General features: G+C 42.9%; 1 protein-coding gene across 2 annotated transcripts in view; it reads left to right on the top strand.

The window, feature by feature from the left end:
* DGKI (diacylglycerol kinase iota) overlaps window positions 1-26,917 on the top strand; it is a gene marked incomplete at its 5' end in the record, with an annotated part of 450,403 nt that overhangs the window by 419,235 nt on the left and 4,251 nt on the right. For both annotated transcript variants that reach the window (XM_082846809.1, XM_082846808.1), the window contains 4 exons: window positions 7,636-7,673; window positions 11,239-11,359; window positions 24,975-25,011; window positions 26,664-26,763. In XM_082846809.1, the coding sequence (XP_082702935.1) occupies window positions 7,636-7,673; window positions 11,239-11,359; window positions 24,975-25,011; window positions 26,664-26,763 (296 nt within the window). The remainder of the gene's footprint in view (window positions 1-7,635; window positions 7,674-11,238; window positions 11,360-24,974; window positions 25,012-26,663; window positions 26,764-26,917) is intronic.

Here is a 26,917-nt window from a genome sequence, read left to right as displayed (position 1 = left end):
CTTACAATGGTGTGTCACTGCCTCTAATAAACACCACTATATACCTTAAAAAGATATGGAACTATTTTCAGCTCCAAAATTTACTGCCAGGTGTAGCAGGGGCCAGTAAAGTAGACTTTCTTCTGTTCCTCAGAACGTCTTCCTTGACCCAGAGTTTGAAGAATATTGAAATGATAGCCAGCTGAATCACCAGACCATAAGTGTCCACCAGGTAGTTAGTAAGCACTTCATATATTTCCTGTACTATAGAGTTTTCATTGAAAGGTGGAGTATGGCTAAAACAAAGAGGAAAAAAATGAAAAACACAGTCCCTGTGCTTGTGGCTTAATGGCAGAGATGGGACTTAAACATGTAAACCAACCAGAGAACAATTTCACAACAAGAGATAAACAAGTGGGATGTTTGGGAGAGACATCTGGTTCCCGCACTGTTTATAGGTCATTCCAGTGCTGTATAAGGGAGATGGAACTGACTGTCTCTGAAGGGAGCACGTCCTGGTCCTCTGGCAGCAAGGTGCACGTTTTCTGCCAGGAGGGAACACTGGATGGGGGCTGTTTATTTTTTCTCCAAACAGGAAACCTCTTCCATGCTAATAGCAGCTTCAAAAAGATGGCTGTAGCAGATGGAGAGAACCCATATACATTCATGAATTCAATTAGCAGGGACTAATTGAATTTGAGGATTAACTCTGTCATTAGAGACACACAAAACCTATTTATGTCTTCCGTCTCTGGTTGCACATGCTAAGAGGGATTTGGCACAGGTGGTATTTGAGTATTAGACCACTGTAGCATTTAATGGCCCTTAGATGCCACTGATGGGTTAATCCCAATGACGATGAGATGATAAGATGGCAAACTATGTGAGGTGTGTGCTCTGTAACCCTCCATTCGATATTTCAGCAGTGGAGGAGACGCCAGTCGGCAGAGCGTGAGGAATATAGGACTAGAGTTCTGTGAGTGTTTGCCTGACTGGAGAAGAAGAAGAGGAGGGGCAGTCTCTTCTCACATCTGATGATTAAAGAGAGCACACCTTACACAGAATTCCTAATTCAGTTCAACCAGCGTTTGTTGTCTGCAGAGTCTTCTACTTGCCTTGCACTTCCCGCTCCAAAAAGCTGGTCCTTCTGATAAGTAGTCTTCCACCTTTTCTTATTTATCTGCCGAGATACTCATGATGTCAAACAGATGACACTGTGTGCAGGTACACTCCCATAGATCACACAGGTGACAGAAGCTACTGTTCTTGGTCAGTTCCCAACCCTAACTGAAAGTCAGCACCAACCCACTGACTCCACGCACATCACGATGCAAGTGTGGGATGTGACGGCTTGTGTTTTCCAAAAACAGCCACAGCGGCATCTCCCATCCCACATATTCTTCTTGCAGCAGGACTTTGACGTTCTTCTCATCGAGCTATGAGGTATGTGGCTCCTTTCCTTGAATATGGGCGAACTTAAGCCTGAGGCAGAGCAGACGTGACGCTGTGTGATTTCCAAGGCAAGGTGACTTCCACTGGGCTCCCTTGGAATGGTTGCTTTTGAAACAGTCAGCATTTCAGGAGGAAGCCCAAGCAACCCAAGGAAGCCCGCGCGAGCAGAGCTCCCAGCTACCAGTTGTGCGTGTGATCTGTGAAGTGGCGCTTGGAGCTTTCAGTGAAGCTGCCCCAGCTGATGCCAGATAGAGCAGATATCTCTGCTTAACCCAGCCCAAATATCAGCTTTTGAACAAAATACATAATTGCCGTGTTAGAGCCACTGCATGTTGGGATGGTTTGCTATGCAGTAATAGGGAACTGATACAGGTTTATGTGTCATTATAAGAATAATCTTGAGTTCTAATATATTATTAAGAACCCTTAGTATTCTAGCCATTATTAGCAAAGAACTTGGCATGCATCTTATTATCAATTGTCAAAACTTCCTTGAGGCCTAGATTCAAATGCAGAGGTCTTTAGAGATATCCAGTTCCTCCTTTCTTTCACCTCGTCTTGGGTTTGTTCCGTATGACTATGTAAAATAATAGCAATTATCAGTCATTTTCAGGAGCTGCTTCCTCCTTTATGCCTTATTAGCATAATTCACGATAGCTATCCATTAAATGTGTGTTAGATTACCTTCGCTGTGGTTCACGGTGGTATTAAATTCCGTTTTGGGGGCTAAGCCTTCCCAGTTTGTTGCTCATGTACCAGGGCTTGCTGCTCACAAAGCAGAAAAATTGGACAGAATGCTGCTGATAAGGAAAATGCAGGAAAAGCTATGCAGAAACATGTGTCTCAGAGAAGTGAGCTTTTGGGCATCTGACAGTGCAGACTCTCTGGCGGCTGAGCAGTAAGTAATTAAGGAAAAGTGTGAAGACACCTGTCGTGATCAGATCAAGGGAATTGTGAACATGACATTCGCCGTAGGGATGCTTGTTTTTCAGTGTCTGCTTTGGCATAAAAAGAGTTGCAGCCTAAAGCCATAAATTGACTTTATTTTCTATGTGATGCATTCATGAACCTTTTATTTGGGGTGGTTTTAATTTTTGCTTACCTTGCTCCAAGTTAAAGAAGAAACAGCATGGTGGAAGGAACTCTGACCTAAGAGTCAGAAATAATAAAAGAAAATATAAAAGAAATAATAAAAATAAAAGAGACAAGCGCCCTTCTGTCTCTCAGCTGGATTGCTAACTATCTGTGTGACCTTGGAAGAGTCAATTTACTTCTCAAGCCCCATTTTCCTTATCTATGAAATGAGAGGGTTAGACTAAGGCCAAATAGAGCTCTGCAATGTGGAATATGGCTTCTGAAGCATTAGTTTTATGCTGTGATTCTTGGCTTTGCAGATGTAAATATTTAGGAGTAAAAAGTATGCGGAACTTGGCAAAGCCAGACGTGTATTTATGATTCTCGATGAATCAACTGATTTTTACCGCCTAGGCCTCCACAAGCCATTCTTTGTTCAACAGTTTTTGTTGTTACATTTAATTTTTTCTTCCACAAGTAAAAAACAAAAGATTTACATGACTGCCATCATTGGCAAGTGACAATTCAGCAACAGAATATTAATTTTAAAACTGAAAAATAGCTGAACATGAAAGATTAAAAATTTTAAATAGACATAAATGCTCAGGCTTGTGACTCTATATACAGCGTAGTTATTTTGGTTGATTTATTGAGATTTATAAACATACACGTGGCTTTGCCAAGTTCTTTTTTATTTACAAATATTTTTGTCTGCAAAGCAAACTTCACAACCTTAAACCATCCCTTTGGAAGTAGTCATATGCCATGTTCTAGAGCCACAGTTGACCTTAGTCTAAACTTCTCATTTCATAGAAGAAAGTGATTCATTTCTGTGTAATGGTGTTAAAAACATCAGTATTCCATGGTGTTCTACACAGAAGACCACAGTGGTCAGAGTCGCTGTTTCTTGACCTTACTTGCAAGGCAGACTCAAAAGAACTGATTTTATCTTCATTTTCCTAATGAGAGAGCTGAAGCTTGGGTAATTGCCCAAGGTTATAGCTAGTTAATGGTACTCACAAGACTTAAACTCAGGCAGTATGATTCTAGACTCAATTAAAATATATTCCTTCCTAATTTGGATTTCTTGCCAAAATATCAGCTCTCTGAGAGGATGGAGTATGTTTTGTACGGTCAGCCTTGAACAGGGCCTGGCACGGCAGAAGCAGGCGAGCCAACCAGTGGGCCCTTGGACTGTGTTCTCCCCATCGTGATTCCAGGTGATAGGAGTCATTTTTTCCCTTCTGTGCACCGATGGCTAAGGATGTCCGGGCTTTTGGGAGTCCAGGCCTAGGAGAGAGGCTGTGAGAAGGAAGACAGTGATTCCTTCCTGGTAGTCCTGACTTTTCAGTTCCAGCTTTGTCTCTCAGGATGTTTACTGTTTAGCAATTGATTGGAAGGCACAGCGCTGAAGGAAAAATAAACCATTTCTTGCGAACTAATGATTCAACTTCTAAACTCTAAAACTGACAAACTTTTCAGTTCTCTACCCTCTTACTTTCCTGTCTGACTGTCTAAGTTTATGTGATTTAATTGTCTGGGAAACTTAGTATCCACCTACTCAGTAACCCTTGTGTCCCATTGGCCATTTGACTTCCCTTGTTCTTTTGAATTTGGAAGCATTGTTGCCTCAGTTATGAAGGAGTTTTGGAAAAGGCAAGAAGGCAGGCTCAGAGCTGAAGAGATAATAAAGAATAATACTGTAATCATAACAACTCATTATTTGGTTTTAAGCTTGCTCTTTCAGAAGGTTATTATCTGGGGTTGAATACTAATGGATTCAGGCTCTGTTTATGCAGAGCAAATCTTAAACAACAGTGTTCAGGAGGGAAAGACATTAATCAGGAGAGAAGAGGGCCTTGTGCCTAATAATGCTTGCATAATAGCTACCCTTGAGTATACTGCTTGACTTAAAAATAAATATTCATGTTTTCTGTCTCCAGTACAATTGGAAATTATTTGTGGTTATGATTCTTCTATATGCTCTTCTATCTGTTCATGGGGACTTTAACTTGGGAGGCTGTAGGAAACCAAAAGACATAAATAAAAATGCTTTTGAGTGAGTCTGAGGTAGCAATGGAAAGCCACTGTAATGGGGGTAATCCGGAGCAATTGAGCTGTTCGCGGGAGGGAAGGGGCGGAATCAAACTGGCATGTGTCAGGACATATATACGATCCTCAATTTACTTTTAATGCCTCCATAGCTTCTCATTACTCTTGGGATGAAAATCCAGGTTCCTTCTCTTGACATAGCGTGCTCCCTGGAGCAGTCCCTTAGGAACTCTACAGTTATGACCTAAGACAACCCAGCCTCAGGTGTGATAATGCAGAATTCTTCCCAGGGCGCCTCAGACAACATGACTCTTAACTTCCAAGTCCTTGCTCATATCTTCCCTTCATGTTTTAAGGATTTTCCAAATCTTCTTTGCGAATTAAATCCACTTATTGTGGAAGAGTCACCTTAAATTTCACCTCCTCCAACAATCCTTTGAACTCTGCAGCTAGCATAAGTTTTCCTCCAGCCTCTCATTAATTCATTCATCTGTTCATTCATTCATTTATTTTCAGGGCTCTTTCGATAGTATTTATCCTGGGGAATTTTTGCTATCATCCTGATTTCTTGCTTATAGGCACCAAATTTTATTCACTGGTGCTTTAAATTAGCGAATTCACTTTTCTTTTCTCTCCCCTTTATTCTTTCTTTTTTCTATTTCTTTTAAACTTGAGAAATGTTCCAACACGGTCTTGAAAACGCAGGCTCTACCTTGTTAGGAACTTCTGCACGTAAGTTTCAAGGCTCTTCATTCGCTGCCTCTCAGGCAATTTCCCTAACCTTCTTTCTTTCCTAAATGGATACTCTACCTCGGTCAAGAGAACATCCTACAGTATCAAAGCCCAGATGGAGTCGTTCTCCCAGACCTGCAACTGCTCATACTTTCCCCTGCCTCTTCCTCCCTGTCCTCTGAGGTACAGCTGACATCTTGGGGTGAAGCACCAACCATCCCACTGGCTCCTTCATCCATGCCTCACTTCTGACGGGGCCTGTGAACAGAGAGGTGTCTGCTTGACTCCACCACCAACTTACCCTCATTGCTAGGCTCCTTCTGAAGTGTTTGTATGTCTCTTTCATGTACTTACGTATAGTCACAAAAGTACTCTACCCCTTCTGTCAACGTAACTTATCCTATTTATAAAGCACTTTTTTGGTTTCATCTTTACTACAGAGAGGTAAGCGGGGCAGCTGTTAACCTTACGTTACATAAGAAAATTGGTTCAAAAAGTTTGGATGACTTCTTAAATTTACATATCTAGTAAATTATAGAGATTGGAATTAGACTCCAATCCAGTGCCTTTTCCACAACACTATAAGCTTGATAACCTTTAGACTATTTTCTTCCATTTTCCGTAAGCCTCACAGAGCCTAGTAGAGCTTCTACAGGGCGACCTCCCAGAGGGCACTGGACAGAGGCTGGGGCTGGTCACAGGGACCTGCACTACGGTGCTGGTGGGGCCACCGTTGGCTCCGTGCCCCGAGAGAGTCACTGCACTCTGAACGCCAGTGTCGCATCTATACTAGGAGGAGTGAGACACGTTTCTTGGCTTCTTTGGATGCATGACGTTTTATTAATTCCCTTTCTGTCATTTTTATCTCCATTGCCTTGTCACTCCTTTTCTGCTTGCTCTGTTTTCAATCAGTTCCACAACTGATTGGTGTGCGTTGATAGCGTACAAAGAGCATTGTGCTGGGAGCCAAAGGGAGGTGAGGAAAGCAGATTGCTTACAGCTTGTTATGGAAAAGAAACATTCTTCCCTCTCTTTCCCGCTCTTCCTTTTTCTCTATTCTTCCTGCATTCTTCTTCCTCCCCTGTGCTCAAGGAACCCTCATCATTTCCACAGGTTTTCAAGGCTTCTGGTCTGGTCTGAGGGAAGGCACTCAGCCCTGGGCCATTGAACGAGTTTAACATGCCTGTGGTCCTTCGCCTCTCGTCACCCAGGGCTCATAACTGCTCATCATAAATGCTTCAAGGGCTTTGTTCAGTGACGGTCAAGGGCTCCATGTACTTTGATACCTGATACTACATTTTTGGCTAACTCTATGTGAGAGACTCTGAAACAAGAAGAGTAAAGTGACACTTGAAAAATAAATTTTAAATCTTCTAATTTTTTTGGTGACTTCAAAGCCTTAAAAGAATCCTTTTTTTTGAGCAGTTTTAGAATCTAAGTATTTATTCTTCTAAAGGGACCATTTTCGACCTAATACACATGTTCCCTTTAGGAACCATAATTGTCATTAGACACTCATGTATTCTTTCCCCCTTTTATCAGTTATATTTTCTCATTCCTCTTCTACACCCCACATGACAGGCACAGGTACTTATATTTTTTTCCCCTCGGCTACATAGTCTTACAATTAGTTTAGGTTACCTAGGACTTCTAGAGTTCTCTCTATAAGAATCACCAATGAATTTTATGCTAAATATACGGTTATTTTCCTCAGAACATAATCAAAATATGTGTTTCTTCTTTACTGTCTCTTGTCCTTCTTTCCATAGCAGTAGGTATTTATCTATAATTATAAAACACACAAACAAAATTACTAGTGATTTTTGAACCCCAGAAGGACGAAGTAGAGGGAACTAGAAAGAAGGGACCAGAGACAGTCATGATTAGGCACCTACTTTGCATGAGTGGATGAGTTAAGAACCTTTAGATGATTGGATTAATCCTTTGAAGGATCCTATACAATTGAGACTTGCTGTTGTTTTACAGATGTGGAAACTGAGGCTCAGAGGGGTTAAATAACTCGCCCAGTATTCCACAGCCTGTAAGGGTCAGGGCTAAGATTTGAATCCAATATGTGTGACTCTAAATTTCATGTTCTCTTTTCTGGACCTGGGCTGGAGAGGGCTCAGGTAGGCTCTAGAATGATGAATGAGACGAGTGCCCAGGTAGGCAAGGGCTAAAGGGAAGGCCTTAGTCTGTCCCCAGATTCACCCTTTGGCATGTTTGTCCTCCCCTGGTTCCTGCCCCAAATGTAGACTGTGTCTCCAAAATACGGATCCAGCCCTTTATAATATTTTAATGAGAGGGTCTTCTACTAATGGGACATCTCTCTTTTGTCTTCCACAGCAATTTTGCAGGCAGTAATAGCTGGTGATCTTATGAAGGTAAGATATCTTGCTACCAGAACTTTTGGTGATTCTTTTAAGAACTTTAAATCAACATCATTTCTCACCAAATTTTCATGATCCCGTATATCGTTTCTCATCCCCCTGGTACTAGCTGGTTAGGAGGAGGAAGGATGCTCTTTTTGAGGACTGAGAAGAGAGGATGAGAGGGGTCTTCACAGCATCTCTACATCTCCTAATAGCAAAGGGTCTGTGCAAAGGCACTGCGCTATTTGCCTTGACTAGATACAACCGATGCATGTCCCCAGGAGGCGGTCCTCACCGTGCTTGGAATTCCTCCTCTCTGAAATTTGAAGTTAAAAGATTTCTTTTTAGATAGGTCTTTAAATGAATGCATCTGTAGGAATAACCTGGACAATACCCAGAAATACATTCTCTAGGCAAGAGCCTACATCTTGCGACATTATTACAGTTTTGAACTTCGGGGATCACAGTGAATCAGAAGAAGATGCTCTGATCTGCCTCGAGTATTTTGATTTGTGCTCATGTTTTCTGACGAATTTAGCTCAGAGGGAAGTTCAGAGGGAAGGAGGTGGTCACTGCTTGCCTCTAGAGTGAATGCGAATTCCGAAGTCAGACTGCGTGGGTTCAGATCTTGGCTCTGCCATTCACCGTATACGTGACTTTGTGTAATTACCTAATTCTCTCTGTGCCTCAGTTTCTTCATCTGTAAAATGGAATCACATTGCCCCTCTCTGTGCTTTATTGTGAGGATTGAATGTAAAATTCATGTAAAGCTCTGAAGACTGTTCCTGTTACATAGCAGGGACCCTAAAATGATAGCTGTTTTATTAATATAATGTTAATCTGTGTTTCTTTAGTAGCTAAACATAGTGGGGAGGCAAATATTTGTTATAAAATATAATTTAATCTATGAATACCCTAAAAGCTGTATTTGGCCCCAAGTTATTTTCAGGCGTCAGGACTTGGACTGCCCACATGTCCCTGTATAACGCACACTGGCGTTGATCTGTTCTGTAATATCGACAGCTGCCCCTGGGCAGAGGCTCTGCCTTACTCGTGGAGTATGGTGCCACTGCATATGGAGAAACCAGAAGCCTTAAAAGAAAGCTGAGAAGCACTGCCCTTGCATACAAGTTCTTCTGACGCACATCTGTTGAATAAACTGCAAAATCTCTGTGCCACATTTTTAACAGGTTACTAGCAGAAGACAAATGGTGAGAAGGTTGCCAGCATCTTGATAAACTGCCGTCTTTAGACACATAATCCTGGGAGTGGTGCCTGTGCCACTGTCCAGATCATAGCGTTACTAGGAATTGTTACCCACAAGAGGAAAGTGCTGTCTAAGCAGTGTGGGCGCCTATGCGTTCAGTGCCATTTCCCAGCAGTGGATTAAACCAATACTATCCTATACTCCCTGTAGGGCCTTAGAGTGGATTCTGTGGGAAAGAGAGGCGTGAGTTAAGACCTGATTCCTGCCCAGGAATCAGAAGCTCCTGCAGAGCTTCTAAACCAGAAAATTTTGCAAACTGTTGTACATTTGAAACCTTTTCATTTTATTTTGTATATACTTTCAGTCTAGGCAACAGATTTTCCAGGTCCCTGGGTGTATTATCACACTTTTTTTTGGTACTTAGTAGAGAATTATTTGAGAGATGGGAAATCAGTATGTTCAGCTGGCTGTCTTATCTCATTCTCTGTTGTAATTATTTCCTAAATGACTAAGAAATGACTTAATAACACCTTATTTACTGAGAGGTCAAATATAAAGGCTTAGGGTTTTTCTCTTTCATTCTTTTCTTTCTGTCTTTTCTTTCTTTTCCTTCCAAGTACTTTTTCCCCCTTTTCTTTTTTCTTCTCTATCGTCTTTCATTTTTCTATCCCATGTAGAAAGTACAATAAATATTAAATATTAAACTGCGTGTGTGTGTGTGTGTGTGTGTGTGTGTGTAAGGGATGGAGAGCGATAGAGAGAGAGAGAGAGGTTGGGTGGGGAGCAGGGGGTGGCAGTGCACCAGTGAGCTGAGAACAGAAAACCCAGGATCATCCCTGTGTGAAGGTTGTCATGAGTGGCTCCTATACACTGGGCTGCATAAAATGCCCGTGGACTAACTTAACATTCACAGTGTCTATAAACACCACTGAAAGGCAGCATCAGGGCAGCTGATGGACTGGGTCTCTGCTATTCTGTTGAGCCCAAATCCTCTGTGGATCTGCCCACAAAGAATGGAAGTGTCATTGTGAGACAAGACAGTTGAACAGAACAGGATTCTCTTCGATTTTTGTGGAAGACAATTAGCTACTTCTTCCTGTTCCTTTGCTTCACAGTTTAGGCGTGAAAACCCCATATATTCCTTACTTCCATTCAACGACTCCTTTTTGATCAATTTCCTAGGAAGTCTTTCCTGACTTTATTCCATCCCCTACGAGTGCCCTGTGCTACCCTCCTCAGGTTCTTCTCCGTCTCTGTGCAATTCTTTACACAGCTGTCTCCCCCGTGGACGGCAAGGTCTTGGAGGCCAGTGGCCGAGTTGTATTCATCTTTGTTTCACTGGCATCTGGCACATGGCGGTTCTGTGATTTGGAGTGAACGCGTGAACCGTGAGTTTACTCTTCAACCTTGTGAGTTGTTTGATTTTTTACAATGTGCCATCTAACTTCTTGGTGGAAGACACGTTCCTTTTGCTTATATCCTGCCGAGTTATCTGATTCTTATTTATCCTAAAACTACCTTTTAGAAGCTCCAGAAAGGCTCTTCTTGTTCTGATATACTGCAGTGTAGAGAACGGAGATCCAGTTACACTTTCTATAATGTTCAGTATTTCACAAATTTAGCCACCTAATTCCCAGGCTGCAGTATCTGATTTCTCCAGGCTGTTCTCATGTTTGAAGTCTTCTAGGTTTCTACCGCTACATTCTCTGAACCCTTCTGGTTCTTATCCCGTGGGTCATCTCAAGCCTTGTTGGGTACACGTTGGGCAGAAGGCATGCAGGCTGGACTGCAGATCCGGATGAAGGAAGGAGACATACATGGGTGTGCCTGTGTCTGCCGTGTGCATATGTGTTGTGAGCGCATGCAGGAAGATGGGGAGCAGCTTCTGTACTCGGTAGCTAGGCTCATGAGAGATTGGAGAAAAAACTAAAGGACGGGGAAGGAGCTTAGCTACCAGACATCAAGCTATTCCTGCCTATAGACTTAATTGTTCTTTCACTCAAGAGAACGCTGAGCTAGCATAGGGAATCTTTTATTCTTCTCTCCACCCTTTACTCCCTTGAGACAGAGACCAGTGCCCAGAAAAGTTAAAGACAAAAAACAGAAAAGGAACAAGTAATTTAGCATGTTTCCATTTCCTTAGGCTGTTCAGTGCCCACATACCCTCTCTGGAGTTAGCTGAGACACTGGCCATCTATTTAAGTGATAACACAACCCAGGAATGGTTACTTCATCTCTTTGACTTTTCTCTGTGTCCTCTGAGGATGGAGACATTTGTGGTTTGTTACATTAGTTTGATTTTATCACCGGTTAGCTGTTTCCCTTGTTCTGGACTGTGCCTGAGCTGCTTTTCCTATGTCTCTTTTTCAGCTAATAGAAAGCTATAAAAATGGAGGCAGCCTGCTAATTCAGGGACCAGACCACTGTTCACTCCTTCACTACGCAGCTAAAACCGGCAACGGGGAGATTGTGAAGTATATCCTTGACCACGGTGAGTAGGCACAGCGAACCAAGAATCATTTATCTATGAAATAGACTGAGTTTTCTAAGTTGACTTTCATCCAGGCTGTCCTCAGAATGGTAGAAATATTCTCCAACTTTAGCTGACTCTCCTTGCTTATTTGAGGGAGCTGGGATTCCAGATCCCTTACACGTGTAGGTCACCTTAACCAAGCCATTAACAGAAATAATTTTCATATCAAGGCCTTTGCAGGGTATCTGGGGGCTGATTAATTAAAAACTAGAAGACAAACCACATGTGGCCTGGGCATAGCGTGCTTTACTGTTTGGGGAAGAGCTTTTATGTTCTGGGAAGCTAACTAGTTGGGACCAGGTACCTAATCCATATTTATAGCTGATCATTCTGAGGAGTAATGAGCATATTTTTTTCCATCTTTCTAGTCCCCACCCCCCCCCCCTTTTTTTTTTTTCTGTTTGAGTCTCATTCATCTTTTCAACTCAAGTCACACTTTATTCTCTTTGAAAACATCTGGTACTCTCATGTCCTCTGTGGCCGGCCACGTTCACCTCCTGGACGGTGTCCTAACTGGGTGTGTAATTTGGTGTTATAGATTAGGTACTTTAGCATGTACCTCTGATAGTCCTTTAGAGGCACGAACACATGAGAGGAATATCAAATGTTGACCATACTTTCAGCTTCCCACGTTTATAGTGTTTCTAGGACTGAAAAATAGGAAAGAAGGGGGAAGCATTTCCCTGGTATGGCTGTTTCTGAGGGGTCTCTAGCTCTGCTAGATACAGGTACACAGAGATCCTGGAAGATTTTCTGTGAGCCCCAGCACTGAGCCTGTGGCCTACCCTCACTGTATCATATTTAGGTTGTAAACAGTAAGCACATTCACATTCACATTCCCTTTTTTTAAATTGAGGTATAGTTGATTTACAATGTGTTCGTTTCAGGTGTACAGCAAAGTGATTCATTTATACATATAAACACATATCTAGTCTTTTTCAGATTCTTTTCTGTTATAGGTATTACAAGATAGAGTATAGTTCCCTGTGCTATACAGCAGGTCCTTATTGTTTATCTATTTTATATACAGTAGTGTATATCTATTAATCCCAAACTCCCAATGGATCCCTCCCCTGCCCTTCCCCCTTTGGTAACCATAAGTTTGTTTTCTATGTCTGATTCACATTCCTTTTTATTCCTCTTTTTATGCAATTCAGCAAACATGTCTTATTCCATTCATTCATCACATATTTGTGGAGTACTTCACAGGAACTACCTGTTATAGACCAGCACACACACAAAAACTACAGTCATTGTTACCAAGCAGTTGCAGGCTAAAAAAATATATAAGCATATGCATCATAAAATTTAAGGCAGTTGTATGTAGATGCCTTAAGTCCTATTGTAAAGCCACAAATAGATAACATAGCTACCATTTCTCAAGCACGGGTTGTATGCCATGTGCTTATACTGAGCACATCCTATCATTTAATCTTTACGAGGACCTTGTAAGGTAAGTATTAGACTGTCAGTCACATTAGACTCACCTTGCTTTGTCTTCAGTACCTTCTCACCACGGAGCGTTTGCTTGAACCCTTGGCCTGAATTACGGTGGAAAGAGTGGTTCAGGAAGAGGAAAAGGGAGTTAAAGTAGGATGGTCGTCATTAGAGGCTTTCTTTCCCCCTGGTAGGCTAGGTTGGATAATCCCAAGCCTGTCTGCCCGGGAAAGCCTAGATGTATTTCCGGTGCTGTGTCTGGGGTGTGCACATTCTGCCTCCTACTCACCTGACCATTCTGCCCCCGGCAATTAAAGCATTCCTCTTTGGGTAAGACTTGCGAAAGCATTGGTGGCGTCAATTCTGCTTGCCTCTCCCACACACACCCCCCCCCCCGCCCCCAACAACACACATCATAGGTGTTTCCTCTTCCTTATAGTGACTCTTCCAAAAGCTTGTGACAGGCAGAACCAAATATTAGAACCCAGCCCCACAGACAGTGCATAAAGGTCACAAAGCTTCCATGGTTATTTTTCTCTTAATAGAAAAGATCTCAGGATGTCCACTGTACAAAGTTCAGGTGAACTTTAGATATATGCTGTCACTTTGTTTGCCTCTAGCTCAGGTGCAAGTACTGCTGGTGGCTGTCGTCTTGATCATTCTCCATCCTTCCCTCTGAGTTTGCCCTTTACCCGATGAGATTGTTTGCCCGCATACCCGCATACCACTCTAGAGTTAGGTGAGACACTGGCTGTCTATTTGAGTGATGAGCCAACTTAGGAATTCTCTCTCCTCCCCTCTCTACCTCTCCTGAAGAACAAGCATTCCCTTCTCTGGTTCTGCGATCCGCTCTGCTTCAGTGATCTGCTGGTATCTCACTTGGTCTTACCTATGAGGCTGCAGGGAGCTGCCGTTTTGACTGAGTCTGTATTTAAGATGGACTCTCACATGTTCGGGGCTCTCAGCTGAGACGGCTGGGACACCTGAGCCTTTCTCTACACCTGGACCTTCATCCCAGGCTTCTGCATAGCATGATGGTCCTCGGGTTCCTGGAGGGTGAGGATGGAAGCTTCCAGACATTCTGAGGCCAGGCTGGGGAAGTCTGCCTCATCTCTGTGGCATTCGGCCAGCTAAAACAAGTCACAGAGCCAGCCCCAACTCAAGGGGTGGGGAAATAGACCCCTCTGCTTTATAATTAATGGCCGTAGTTAATCTACCCCGCTCCCTTACTCTGTCTTCTTCAGTTGAAAATGATGACCCTCCCTTCTCAATATCCTGAACTACTGACTCACTTGGAATTCCCTGGAGCTCTGCTTTTATATTTCCCTTTGGTTCAGGGTCCTAAGCCGAGGCTGCAATATTTAGCAAATAAAAATACAAGACAACAATAACTTTTTTTTTAAGCATTAAGTATGTCCCATGCAATATCTGGGACACAATCACACTAAAAACAAAACCAAAAATCCTCTTCTCAGCTGGGTCTCCCCAGGGACTTGAATGATGAGGCCTGAGATGATCTAGCTCTAACACCAAGGATTTTCAGCCGCCCCCCCCCCCCGCCCCCGCCAACTTCTCTTTCTACTCCCTTAAGACGGTCTTTAAAAGCCCCTGTAACTCAAGCTCATAAGACTTGGAGTTTCTAACCTCAGCCATAGATCAGTCCACACGCATTCTTTCTGGCATGAAATGCAGCTGGCAAATCTCTTAGTGCTCCGATCAAAGCCTGACATTCCAATACTAAACTAGTTTCTTTTTGATCCCAGGTGTCTTTTGCAAAGAGTGAATAATGTGATACAGCTCTCTGCGTCAAAACTGAAGGACACAAGGAATTTGTTAGGAACCTGGGGTAGGGGGAAGCTTAGTTTTCTAATTTGGGGGGTTAGCTTTTGTAAATTAGGTGGTTTAATATTTATACTAATGAGAAAACACCTGAGATTTTTGTAATCACCTCAACGTCACTCACAGGCAAACAGTTCTCATGGTCACTTGCGTCTGCCTCACCAGGGTCTCCAGTTGGCCAGTAGATACATGGGGGGAAAGACTGGAGACCATGAAGCAAAATCCATCTCTTCTGTTTGAAAATAAAGTCTTACTATGACCTACATCCCAAGGATCACTGTATATTGATGGGTGGCAATTTTTAACCTTTTAGTACTGCAGCCAAATAATAGAAACTGAATTGCAGTTGATTTTTACTAAAATTAGTATTTATCAACCTGATAGGCATGGTCAATTTCATTCTTAACATCAACCTCATTATCTCTAGTTATTCAGGAACACGGATGTAAAATCTTTTGACGTTGTCAGCCTAATTCTCCATGTTCCTTAAGAGCTAAGTACTTTGGCTCAACCATTTCTGTTGTCATTTGTTTTAATATCTTTAGTTGCTGATAGAATTTTATAAACCTGTGCATTTAGAATTGGAAACTATCTTTGCAGAACTATTCATCTCATTTCAATTACAGAAACTCTTTTAAGTTATCGTGTTCTTGAAGTCGGGGACAGGAACACAGAAAACATGACCCTTTCTCTGTAATCATCTTCTTAATGTGATCTCTGCTCAGTGACTAGTCTTGCCCAATTTAATAATGATGATGACTCTGAAATTCCTCTGATCTGATGGAAAATATCCTTTGCGAAGATGCCTCTGTGAGGCTGGGATTCGGGGATTTCTACCAGACTGGCATCGTTGTTTGTAAATTAGCATTAGGTTTGCAGACTGGGTGGGTCTGATCAGTTTGAATTCATGTAAATAAAAAAATAAATGAATACAAATTCTCCACTGTGCCACAGGTCAAGAGATGCCCCTCCTAATAATCTCAGTTGCTGCAAACCTCTTGAAGTTTTAGTTTTGAAAATTTTATGTCTTCATATTATATAAATCCTAAAAACTGTTCAAAGACCTGCCTGTAAAGATGCCTTTACCGACAAGGGTCCTGAGAAATCAGTGGGCCTTTTTCAAGGCTCATGACTGATACCGCTTGTTTGCTTTCTGCATCCGTACTCCAGGGAGCCCCTCTCTCCCCTCTGCTTTGCCCTCTTCTCCACCGTTTATTGACGCTGAGCAGTGGGGTCCGCAATCAGGAGCACGCCGCCCTCTGAACGGGAGTCGTGAGAGATTAGTCATTCTCCCAGACACCGCATTCAGCAACCAAGTTCTCTTCTCAGAGCTCTTTTAAATCCAGGCTGAGGGGCTGGGGGGCACGGGACCTGTGGTTATTTCTGAAAAGCCACAGGAGGCTTGAACTTTTCTCTTCCCGCATCTTCTTTGGGACTTCTTCTCTCAAATACACGACACGCTGCTTTCCTTTATGAAAAACTGGAATTTGGGCATTGGGAGGGTTGAAAAGAGAACGGAGGAGGGAGCGAGCTTAAGAATTCCACAGGGACAGGGTGGAGAGAGGAGGATGTGGAGGGATTCCAGCTGAGGGACCCCCGCCCACCCCCCCCACCCCCCACCCCCCGGCGGCGCCAGCTTTTCAACTCCTTTCAGCCATATTTGCCCACTCCCTCCTCCCCAGTGTTAGCCCTTCGAGAGACTTCTATGGTGTTTTAGTCTTTTACCCCAGCCCCCCACCCCGGCACATTTTGCTCTTTTGTTTTTATTCTCCCAGCTCCCACCCCTCTGCCCCCTACTGTGTTTCCTGATAGAAATCTCACTCATGCATTTCCTTTCTGATTTCAATGGCTTATTTTGTCTTCCCTCTTTTTCTGCCTTCAGTCTTTCTTTTCTTTTTTTCACCCCCCCTCCTTTTTCTGCCTCTGGTCCCCGAGAGAAACGACCACCATCCTGCTGGGACAGGATGATGGTGCTGTTAAGAGTTCCCAGTGCCAGCTCTCCCCACATCTGTGCAGCTTTTGTCCTGGGGCAGAGGAGGATTTGGAATGGTCTGCTGGCAGCGTCAGGGAGACTAATGGGAAATGAGGTCCGGGGAGAGAGAGAGAGAGAGAGAGAGAGGCCACGGGGAGTTGGTAGGAATAGCAAAGGGGATTTGGATGCCTCGGTGTGGGAAGCAAATTAAAGGATGCATGTGACAAAAGACACATCATATATAATACAAGTGCAGGATCGATGATAAAATTGCATCAGTTCAGTGGAAGAACCTATGGGATGAGCACTGACTGGGCAGCAAACCTGAAATCTGGAAGGTCTGACTACTTACCATGCTGCTCACTTTTTCATGTTGGGAGGTTTGTGAAGTTTTGCTTCTCTTCGAAGCAAGAAAAGCTTCCCTGGCCTTCAGCAGGGAATACTGATGTGTATTCCCCACAATGTATTTTTCTTTCCCTTATTTTTCAGACCATTTCTCATATAGCATAGCTTTTTTTTTGAATCCATGTTCCACTTATGGATCTCTTTCTGAGAAAAAATATACTGGCCAGGGTCCAAGTGGATTTTTAAATGTTTCATTCATTCAAAAATTCTGTCCCATGCACTTTTTTTTTTTTAATTTATTTTTGGCTGCATTGGGTCTTCGTTGCTGCGTGCGGGCTTTCTCTAGTTGTGGAGAATGGTGGCTACTCTCTGTTGCAGTGCGTGGGCTTCTCGTTGCGGTGGCTTCTCTTGTTGCGGAGCACGGGTTCTAGGCACGCGGGCTTCAGTAGTTGTGGCGCACGGGCTTAGCTGCTCCGCGGCATGTGGGATCTTCCCAGACCAGGGATCGAACCTGTGTCCCCTGCATTGGCAGGCGGATTCTTATCCATTGCGCCACCAGGGAAGCCCAGTCCCATGCACTTTTGAAGAAAAATGTTATAGTAATAATCACTGCTCATCTTTACTGTTCTGAATGCTTTACATGTATTCATACATTTAATTCTTCCAACAGTCCTACAAGGTAAGTTCTCTTATCTCTATTTGACAGGTGGTAAAAACTGAAGGGTAGTAAAGTTAGGTGACTTGCCAAAATGCATCCATAATATGAGATTGGCTTCTGCCTTCCATATTCCTAAAACCCAGCGAGGGAAATGAAACGTGGATAAACCACCACAGCACGGGGTGGCTTGAAATGAGTATCATATGCAGCGTTCTAGTGACAACTGGTACAGGGCTGCAGAAGGGCAGTGATCATCTTATGAAAATTTCATGGAGAAATTTGTACCCATATCCCTTCAGTGGAGATTCAACAGTCATCTTCCGGTGCAGGTTAGCTATGGAATGGAGTGTGGATATTTTAGTAAATCCTGGGAGGGACAGAGAGCCAAGAGTTCCCTTTATATTCAGGGAACAATCAGGAATTCTCTGCTGACAACTTAATGGCATTCCTTCAAACTCCTTAGGGGAAATGCATGGTATCCACAATCAGGATATATGTATTCATGAAATACGAAGTAAGCCCAAAGCCAAATGTTCCCCATTGGTATATATTGAAGGACTTCCATCATCTTTATGTTTTCTCTTTCTCCTGTTCTCTCCCTTAAGAGTGAGACTAAAGTTAACTTTTCCAAAAACCATAGTTGCTATTTTTTTCACATGTATTTTTCTTTCAAGGGAAAATTTGTATGGTCTTTGTTGATTGTTTTTATTTCTCTGGCTACACCTCCACCTCCAAATCTTACACCAATGCTACTAACCCACACAGTGCACTATTAGACAGCATGCTGTACTAGTAGGAAGAGCTCCCTGTGGGTCACTGAAGACGCAACTAGGGAGGGAAAGCACAGCTTTGTCTCAGGCCCCACCTGGCAGTCACTCCTCCTCTCCTTTTCTCTTCTGCAGCCCCTTCTTGCTATCAGTTAATTAAGTCCATCTTTCCAGAGCTGTTCCTGAAACCTTTAACTGAAGTTTCTTTGGATATTGAGAGCAAAAGGATCTTGTTTTAGTATCAGCAGCTCTTTTTCTCATCTCTGTCAGCTGCAGAGGATTAAAGGGGGAGGGGGAGACAATAAGCAGCTCCAGGCGTGCCTGACTCGCAGATTAGATGACCAGCTCTGGAATCCTTCTGGGTTGGCTTCATTTATAGCGATTCTTGTCAGAAAGTTGAGGAACAAGCTTCTTTCTCTTCCTTGTCCCACTTCCAGGGTGTCAGATCCTTGCCAGTTTAGCACAGATTAAACTGCTTCAGCATCCTCTCACTGCACGGAGGCGTGGACCCCAGAGTCCATGGACCCACTGCGGGTGCAGCTCTGAGAGCACCAAGTGACAGTGCTGAGGAAAGGAGGACCTGAGACAAGGCCCCTGTTGCCTAAAAATTTGTGCAGTTGCTACCAAACACACGTTCGTGTGTGCCCGACGCACAGTGAGGCCAAACAAACCGAAACACTGGAGTTTGGAGCAGAGAAAGGCTTATTGCAGGGCCAAGCAAGGAGGACAGGTGGCTCGTGCCCCAGAACCCCGGACTCGTCAAAGGGTTTCAGCAAAGTATTTTTAAAGGCAAGGCGGGGGAGGGACATTGCAGGGTGTGTGATCAGCTTATGCACAATTCTGATTGGCTGATGGTGAGGTAACAGGGCAGTGTCCCAGGGGTTAACGTTATCAATCCTTAGGTGCCGGTAGGTCTGGGGGCTCATGATCAACAAGTAGTTAACTGTTTCTATTTGGTGGTGGTTTTGGCGTGTGTAAAACAACCCAGGAAGTGTGCATCAGACAGTATTGTCTAGGGACTCCAGAGAGGAGTTACAGCAGAGGACATGGGCGGAGGGATCTGTCCCGGGAAGGCCCTGCTCAGTTACACAATTATCAGTAACAATGGGAACGGACACTGGTGAGGCCGGGCTGCTCGTGTTCATGGAATTCCTTTCAAAATGAGTGGCTTTCCAGAAGGAGCTTTCTAAAAGGACCACTGGGCACTGTAAGCCTTCTTGCTCCTGACCTTGTGGGGGATGCCTCATCAGCCGTTGAATAGGCCTGGAGGACTGGTTCTCAGGACACAGAATTGGAGTCAATACTTACGTCAAATGTAAGTGGGAGCCGAGGCACCCTTTTATATCGCCTTCCCTCATTGACATTCCAGTATCTTGACTTAGTGTAACCTGCTGTGTTATGTCAGAGAGTAGGACACTTAATTATACCTAAACTTTAGGCATTTCATGTAGTGCCCCAGCTACTGTTTTAAGCACATTCTTTTGTATTAACTTATGAAACCTCATAACAAACCTGCGAGATAAATATTATTATTAATCCCGATTTACATGTGTGACCATCAAGGGGCTGAGAAATGAAATGAACTTGCCCAAGATCTAGTGAGTGGAAGCTGCAGCTGGGATTTGAAACCAAGGAGGTTCAGCTCCAGAACCCTCCCTCTTAATCACTGGACTGCTGGGCACTTCCGGGGGTACAGGGCGGGGAGGGGGTGGATCATCATTCATGTTTCCTTAGAATCACAGGACTGAGGAACAAAAATGAATGAACTGAATCCTCGTCGAACCTGTAAAATAGGGAACACGCTAGAAGGATATGAAAAATAATCCAAGTGTTCTTACATTTAAAAGATGGAGAATAGTTTATTTAAGGAGATGAGGCATACATTTGCAAAGCAAACACATAGTACAAGGGTCCATAGTCCAATAAGTATCATGGGAGTTCTTCTGTTGATTGATTCCTTCTGTCAAAGAGAAGACAGGTTGATTCCATCTGTTAAAGGTGGCCTTTTCACAGGACCTTTTCACAGACTGGTCTTTAAAGAATGTGTAAGGTTTAGGTGTGTGGGTAGAAAATCCCTCTCTGGGTAGCAGGACTGGAGAGAGCAAAGCTCTCACAGCTGGGAGAGCCTGAGAAATATTTGGGTGACTGTGCAGCTACCAGTTGAGCTTATGCCAAAAAAAGGGAGCCTTGAGGACAAATTGAGGAAGGGTACTTCCAAGTGAAAGACTGTGAACTTCAATGTTGAAATACCTGGGGTGACACAGGACGTATGATGAATTTAAAACCTGGAAATCTGGATGTTGCAAGATCTTTTTTATGTTTTCTTGGTAACAGTCCTGCATGCTAATATGTTCCTGACAGAGACCTTTTAGGAAGCTTATTTGTCAAATAGGACACGTAGGAGCAACAAATAGGACAGACAGTGCAAGAGAAGATTCACCCAGCCTGGATGACCAGTAGATGGGAAAGAGAGGAGGTACAGTTGGCGATTTAGCTCCTGGATGACCAGGAGGATTGTGAAAGTCCCCTTTCTCCTTGACCCAGTGACATTTTGTTTTAATTGAAATATAGTTGATTTACAATATTGTGTTAGTTTTAGGTATACAGCACAGTGATTCAGATATATATCTATATATCTCTCTATATATGTTCTTTTTCAATATTACAAAATATTGAGTAGAATTCCTTGTGCTATACAGTAGGTCCTTGTTTGTTATCTCTTTTATATATAGTAGTATATATATGTTAATACCAAACTCCTAATTTATCCCTCCCTGCCCCCTTTCCCCTTTGGTAACCGTAAGTTTGTTTTCTATGTCTGTGGGTCTATTTCTGTTCTGTAAATAAGTTCATTTGTATCTTTTTTTTTTTTTAGATTCCATGTATAAGCAATATCATATGATGTTTGTCTTTCTCTGACTTACTTCACTTAGTATAATCATCTCTACGTCCATTCATGTTGCTGCAAATGACATTTCATTCTTTTTTTTTGATGTTCAGTACACAGAACATTTTCTTTTTTCTCTTTATTTTTTATTAAAATTTAGTTGATTTACAACTTTGTGCTAGTTTCAGGTGTACAGCAAAGAGATTCAGTTATACCAATATATATATATATTCTTTTTCAGATTCTTTTTCCATATAGGTTATTACAAAATACTGAGTGTAGTTCCCTGTGCTATACAGTAGGTCCTTGTTGTTTACCTGTTTTATATACAGCAGCATGTACAGGTTGCTCCCAAATTCCTAATTCATCCCTCCCACCCCGTTCCCCTTTGGTAACCATAAGCTTGTTTTCTATATCTCTGAGTCTGTTTCTGTTTTATAAATAAGGTCATTTGTATCTTTTTTTTTAGATTACACATATAAATGATATCATATGGTATTTGTCTTTCTCTGTCTGACTTCACTTAATCGCTAAGTCCATCCATGTTGCTGCCAATGGCATTATTTCATCCTTTTGTATGGCTGAGTAGCATACCATTGTATATATGTACCATATCTTCTTTATCCATTCATCTCTCGATGGACATTTAGAATGCTTCCATGTCTTGGTTATTGTAAATAGTACAATACTGGGGTGCATGTATTTTTTCAAATTACGGTTTTCTCTGGATACATGCCCAGGAGTGGGGTTGCAGGATCACATGGTAGCTCTATTTTTAGATTTTTAAGGAACCTCCAAAAAAAAAAAAAAAAAAAAAAAAAAAAACTCCAGGCTTCCCTGGTGGTGCAGTGGTTGGGAGTCCGCCTGCCGATGCAGGGGACACGGGTTCGTGCCCTGGTCCAGGAAGATCCCACACGCCGCGGAGCGGCTGGGCCTGTGAGCCATGGCCGCTAAGCCTGTGCGTCCGGAGCCTGTGCTCCGAGGCGGGAGAGGCCACAGCAGTGAGAGGCCTGCATACCGCAAAAAAAAAAAAAAAAAAAAAAGGAACCTCCATACTGTTCTCCACAGTGGCTGTACCAATTTACATTCCCACTAACAGTGCAAGAGGGCTCCTTTTACTCCACACCCTCTTCAGCATTTGTTATTTGTAGACTTTTTAATGATGGCCATTCTGACCAGTGTGAGGTGATACCTCACTGTAGTTTTTTTTCTTCCCCCCGGTACGCAGGCCTCTCACTGTTGTGGCCTCTCCCGTTGTGCAGCACAGGGTCCAGACGCGCAGGCTCAGCGGCCATGGCTCAAGGGCCCAGCCACTCTGCAGCATGTGGGATCTTCCCGGAACGGGGCACGAACCCGTGTCCCCTGCATCGGCAGGCGGACTCTCAATCACTGAGCCACCAGGGAAGCCCCTCACTGTAGTTTTGACTTGCATTCTTCTAATAATTAGCGATGTTGAACATTTTTTCATGTGCTTGTTGGCCATTTGTCGTCTTTGGAGAAATGTTTGTTTATATCTTCTGCCAATTTTTTGATTGGATTGTTTTTTGATATTGAACTGTATGAGTTATTTGTATATTTTGGAAATTAATCCCCTGTCGGTCTCATTGTTTGCAAATATTTTCTCCCATTCTGGAGGTTGTCTTTTCATTTTGTTTATGGTTTCCTTTGCTGTGCAAAAGCTTTTAAGTTTAATTAGGGCCCATTTGTTTTTGTTTTTATTTCCATTACTCTAGGAGACAGATCCAAAAAGATATTGCTGTAATTTATGTCAAAGAGTGTTGTTCTGCCTATGTTTCCCTTTAGGAGTTTTATAGTATCTGTTCTTACATTTAGGTCTTTGATCCATTTTGAGTTTATTTTTGTATATGGTATTAGAGAATGTTCTAATTTCAAGCTTTTACATGTAGCTGTCCAGTTTTCCCAGCACCTCTTATTGAAGAGATTCTTTTCTCCATTGTATATTCTTGCCTCCTTTGTCATAGATTAATTGACCATAGGTGCATGGGTTTATTTCTGGGCTTTCTATCCTGTGCCATTGAACTATATGTCTGTTTTTGTGCCAGTACTAAACTGTTTTGATTACTGTAGCTTGGTAGTATAGTCTGAAGTCAGGGAGCCTGATTCCTCCAGCTCTGTTCTTCTTTCTCAAAATTGCTTTGGCTATTCAGAGTCTTTTTTATTTCCATACAAACTGTAAAATTTTTGTTCTAGTGCTGTGAAAAATGCCATTGGTAATTTCATAGGGATTGCACTGAATCTGTAGATTGCCTTGGGTAGTAGAGTCATTTAACAATATTGATTCTTCCAATCCAAGAACATGGTGTATCTTTCCATCTGTTCATGTCATCTTCAGTTTCTTTCATCAGTGTCTGACCACTGACTTTCATAGTTAGGGAAGATGATGTTAGGACTGACTTTCTTCTAATTATGTAGTAAGTAGTTACATAAATAAATGCTCAATGATAATGAGATCTGCCCATATGGAGAGCAAATCACCAGGATCATACTTCTAAAGTTTACAGTGCTCAATACCTAGAGCTGTGTCTGACCCTTCCAAACACATTTATTCATTAATTCAACCAAACATTTAAGCCTCTGCTTGGCACCAGGCTCCATGCCAGTCACCAAGGAAGGACACGGTGGACAAGACATTGGCCACAACTTCAAGGGGTTTGCCAGAGTCTAGTTGTGGAGAGAGACAAGTCAGCAGGTGATTTTAACATGGCTTGACAAGTGTCATGAGTGATTGGTAAGGTGATCATATATACCTACTTGTCAGGGATAGTCTCAATTTGGATGATTATTATTACCCCCACCCCCCACCATTTTAGGAAATGGGGTTAGTACGCAAAGGTAACACAAAGGAATGACATTTAATGCAGTATTAGGAGTGGGGAGGTAGAGGGCTTTGTGGAGAAAATCTGTGTCAGCTGATACCTGCAGGTAAGGAATTGTGTGAAGGGTTGGGGGGAAAGGTGAACATTCCTAGCAGTGTTTGCAGGTTGAATGAATAAATTAGTGAACAAATGAGAAATTGTGAATGTGCAAGCACAGAACATTTTAATTCCTGATCAAGCATCTATAATCATTTGATGTTTATATATAACATTTCTTCCAGATTTTGGAAGGGAAATCTCATGAAAAATAGAATTTTACCCCATTTCTAAAATAAAGAGATTGGACTGGATAATATCTTGACTTAGTTTAATTTGCTGTGTTATGTCAGAGAAAGGGATACTTAATAATATGGTCTCATAGCTTTCATGCTATACTACATAAGATTACATCCCAAACCACCTGCTGCTGGAGAATGAAAAATGGTCTTTAAAGTCCATCTGATTCTCCCTTTGCCCCGCTAGGTAGCCACTTAATTATTTTTCATTTATTCTATTCTTCAACTTGTTTGAAAGCTTCTTGAAGGCAGAGGCCATATCATTATTTTTTATCTCCCATTCTGTACATATTGCCTGGTGATGACTGAGAGATTGATGAGGGGGAGGTAGAGGGATCCTTTCTCTTTTGGAAGGGAGGTGGTCTTATTATCCCTGTCACCAAATACTCTTTCTCATTCAGCTTCCCAAGGCATTTTAATTCTGTGACTATAATTTTTTGTCAATGGTTAGTTTTTGAACTATTTTTGATGGACATCTTGCTTTCCTCTTCTTTAGGACCTTCTGAGTTATTGGATATGGCAGACAGCGAAACGTGAGTGTTGCCTTACATTATGTGGTCTAGATTATCTTCTTGAGAACAGATCTAGGAAAAGAATGCAGCCTCTAGGGCATACAATTGATAATTGTAATGTCAGTGATAAAAAGTGTCTACTTTCAGTTGTATTTATAACTGTGCAGGGCTAATCTTCTAAATCAGAGAATACACAATAAAAATAGATGGTACCTGTCATGATGATTGCACATGAAGCTGTTGCTGGTCACCATTTACAACTTCCTTCAAGTGAGGTACTTCTGCTTTGATGCACCTTGAACTACAGAGAAGTCTAAATTAATGCACTTACCTCTTAATTACCCATCACATGTACTCTTCCTCAAGTGAGGTTTATAAGAAAAGTAAGCCCTAATGCCCTAAGGCATCCTTTTTGTATAGTGAAACAATTTCTCTGTGCTGAGTCTAGATGGGACAAGTTATACAACCACTGGAGAACCAAGAACATAGTACCTCCAACCATTTCCATGTTTTGTGCTTCAGAAGAGAAGCCCTGGTTGAGAAAGTCACCAGCTCTGTGGATGGTTGCCAGACTGATAATGTTTTCAACTTTCTCATTCCCAAGCGCCAAAATAGCTACTGTTCCCCAAACAGAAACAAGAAAAGCTAAGCATTTAACCCTGGAAGCCATGTTGAGCCTCTAAAGAACGCCAGTGAAATTGGAAAAGGGATAAAGAGTGGGCAGGGTGGAGTGTGGGGAGGGGCTAAGGAGAGATGGAGGAGGACAAGTAGGAAGGATTTAACCAGGCTTTACTGACAAGGGAGAAACTGTCCCTTGCTACACAGAGTTTGTCCACGTACCGCAAATCCCATTGGCAAGGTTATCACTCACCCCAGTCTGCCTAAGGACTGCATTTGATTTTCCATAAACACTTTGGCATTAAGTGTCTTTTCAATTTCAGACTCAGAATGGGAATGTCCTCCTCCCTGTACTGCTTGTGGGGGTGGGGGAAACAGCCACTTTGCCTTGACTGTTCCCCATACTGATGGCTGACCTGCTGCCCAGTGGGGCAGCTGTGGTTGCGGAACCCTCCCAGAGTCTTACCATCCCTCCCAGGTATCTTCTGTGGCTGTCCCCCTCCTGCCACTCACCAGGAATCAGCAGGTAGAGCAGAGTGGGTATCTCCTGGGTCTTTGAAGTTGGGTTCCCAGGAGATACTCCTCCCGGGGCCAGATGGTCTACCAAGCACTGTGCTGTGGTCCTCCATCGCTGCTCCTGTGTGCGCACCATCTAGGTGGCTCCTGCCCTGCCCACATGACTACACAGAGAGAGTGGCTCCACACTGTTCAGACACATCTACACCCATCAGTCTATTTCATAGGGCCATTGGGTATTACTTAAATCAGACAGTAGTCGCTTAAAACAAAATCACTCAGCCTACTTGACCAGCCAACACTGTTTGAAAAAGAGGCTGGAGTCAGATATTAGGGTTAGTGGATGACTAAGCCCCTCACCTACCTCCCCTGGCCATGCCCTGCAGCCGTGGTCTCACCCACAGATGATAGGGAAAGCGGCCGAGGGGCACAGAACATGAGCGGCAGGGGGAGGATGCTACCCTCACTTCCCTCCCTGCTGCCTCTACCCTACTCTCACTCCTGCCTCCAACCCTTTTCTCATTTCATCTTTGATTTAGGGGTGAGACCGCACTGCACAAGGCAGCTTGCCAGCGGAACCGGGCTGTGTGCCAGCTTCTGGTGGACGCAGGAGCATCTCTGAGAAAGACGGACTCCAAGGTAACTTGATGAGTGAGTGCAAGCATCCTCCCACGGGGCAAGATCTCTGGCACCATTGCCTTCACTTGTGCCTGTAGCAAAGGCATCCTTTCTGTACTTATGGAAGTGCCTGGGGCTTTGGAAAAAGGAGGAAAAAAATGAAGTGTTTCATTTA

Source organism: Leucopleurus acutus, assembly GCF_964270905.1.
Source record: "Leucopleurus acutus genome assembly, chromosome: 9".
NCBI classification, from domain to species: domain Eukaryota; kingdom Metazoa; phylum Chordata; class Mammalia; order Artiodactyla; family Delphinidae; genus Leucopleurus; species Leucopleurus acutus.
Note: the sequence above shows the minus strand (reverse complement) of the source record. Positions and strands in the feature narration are given on the sequence as shown.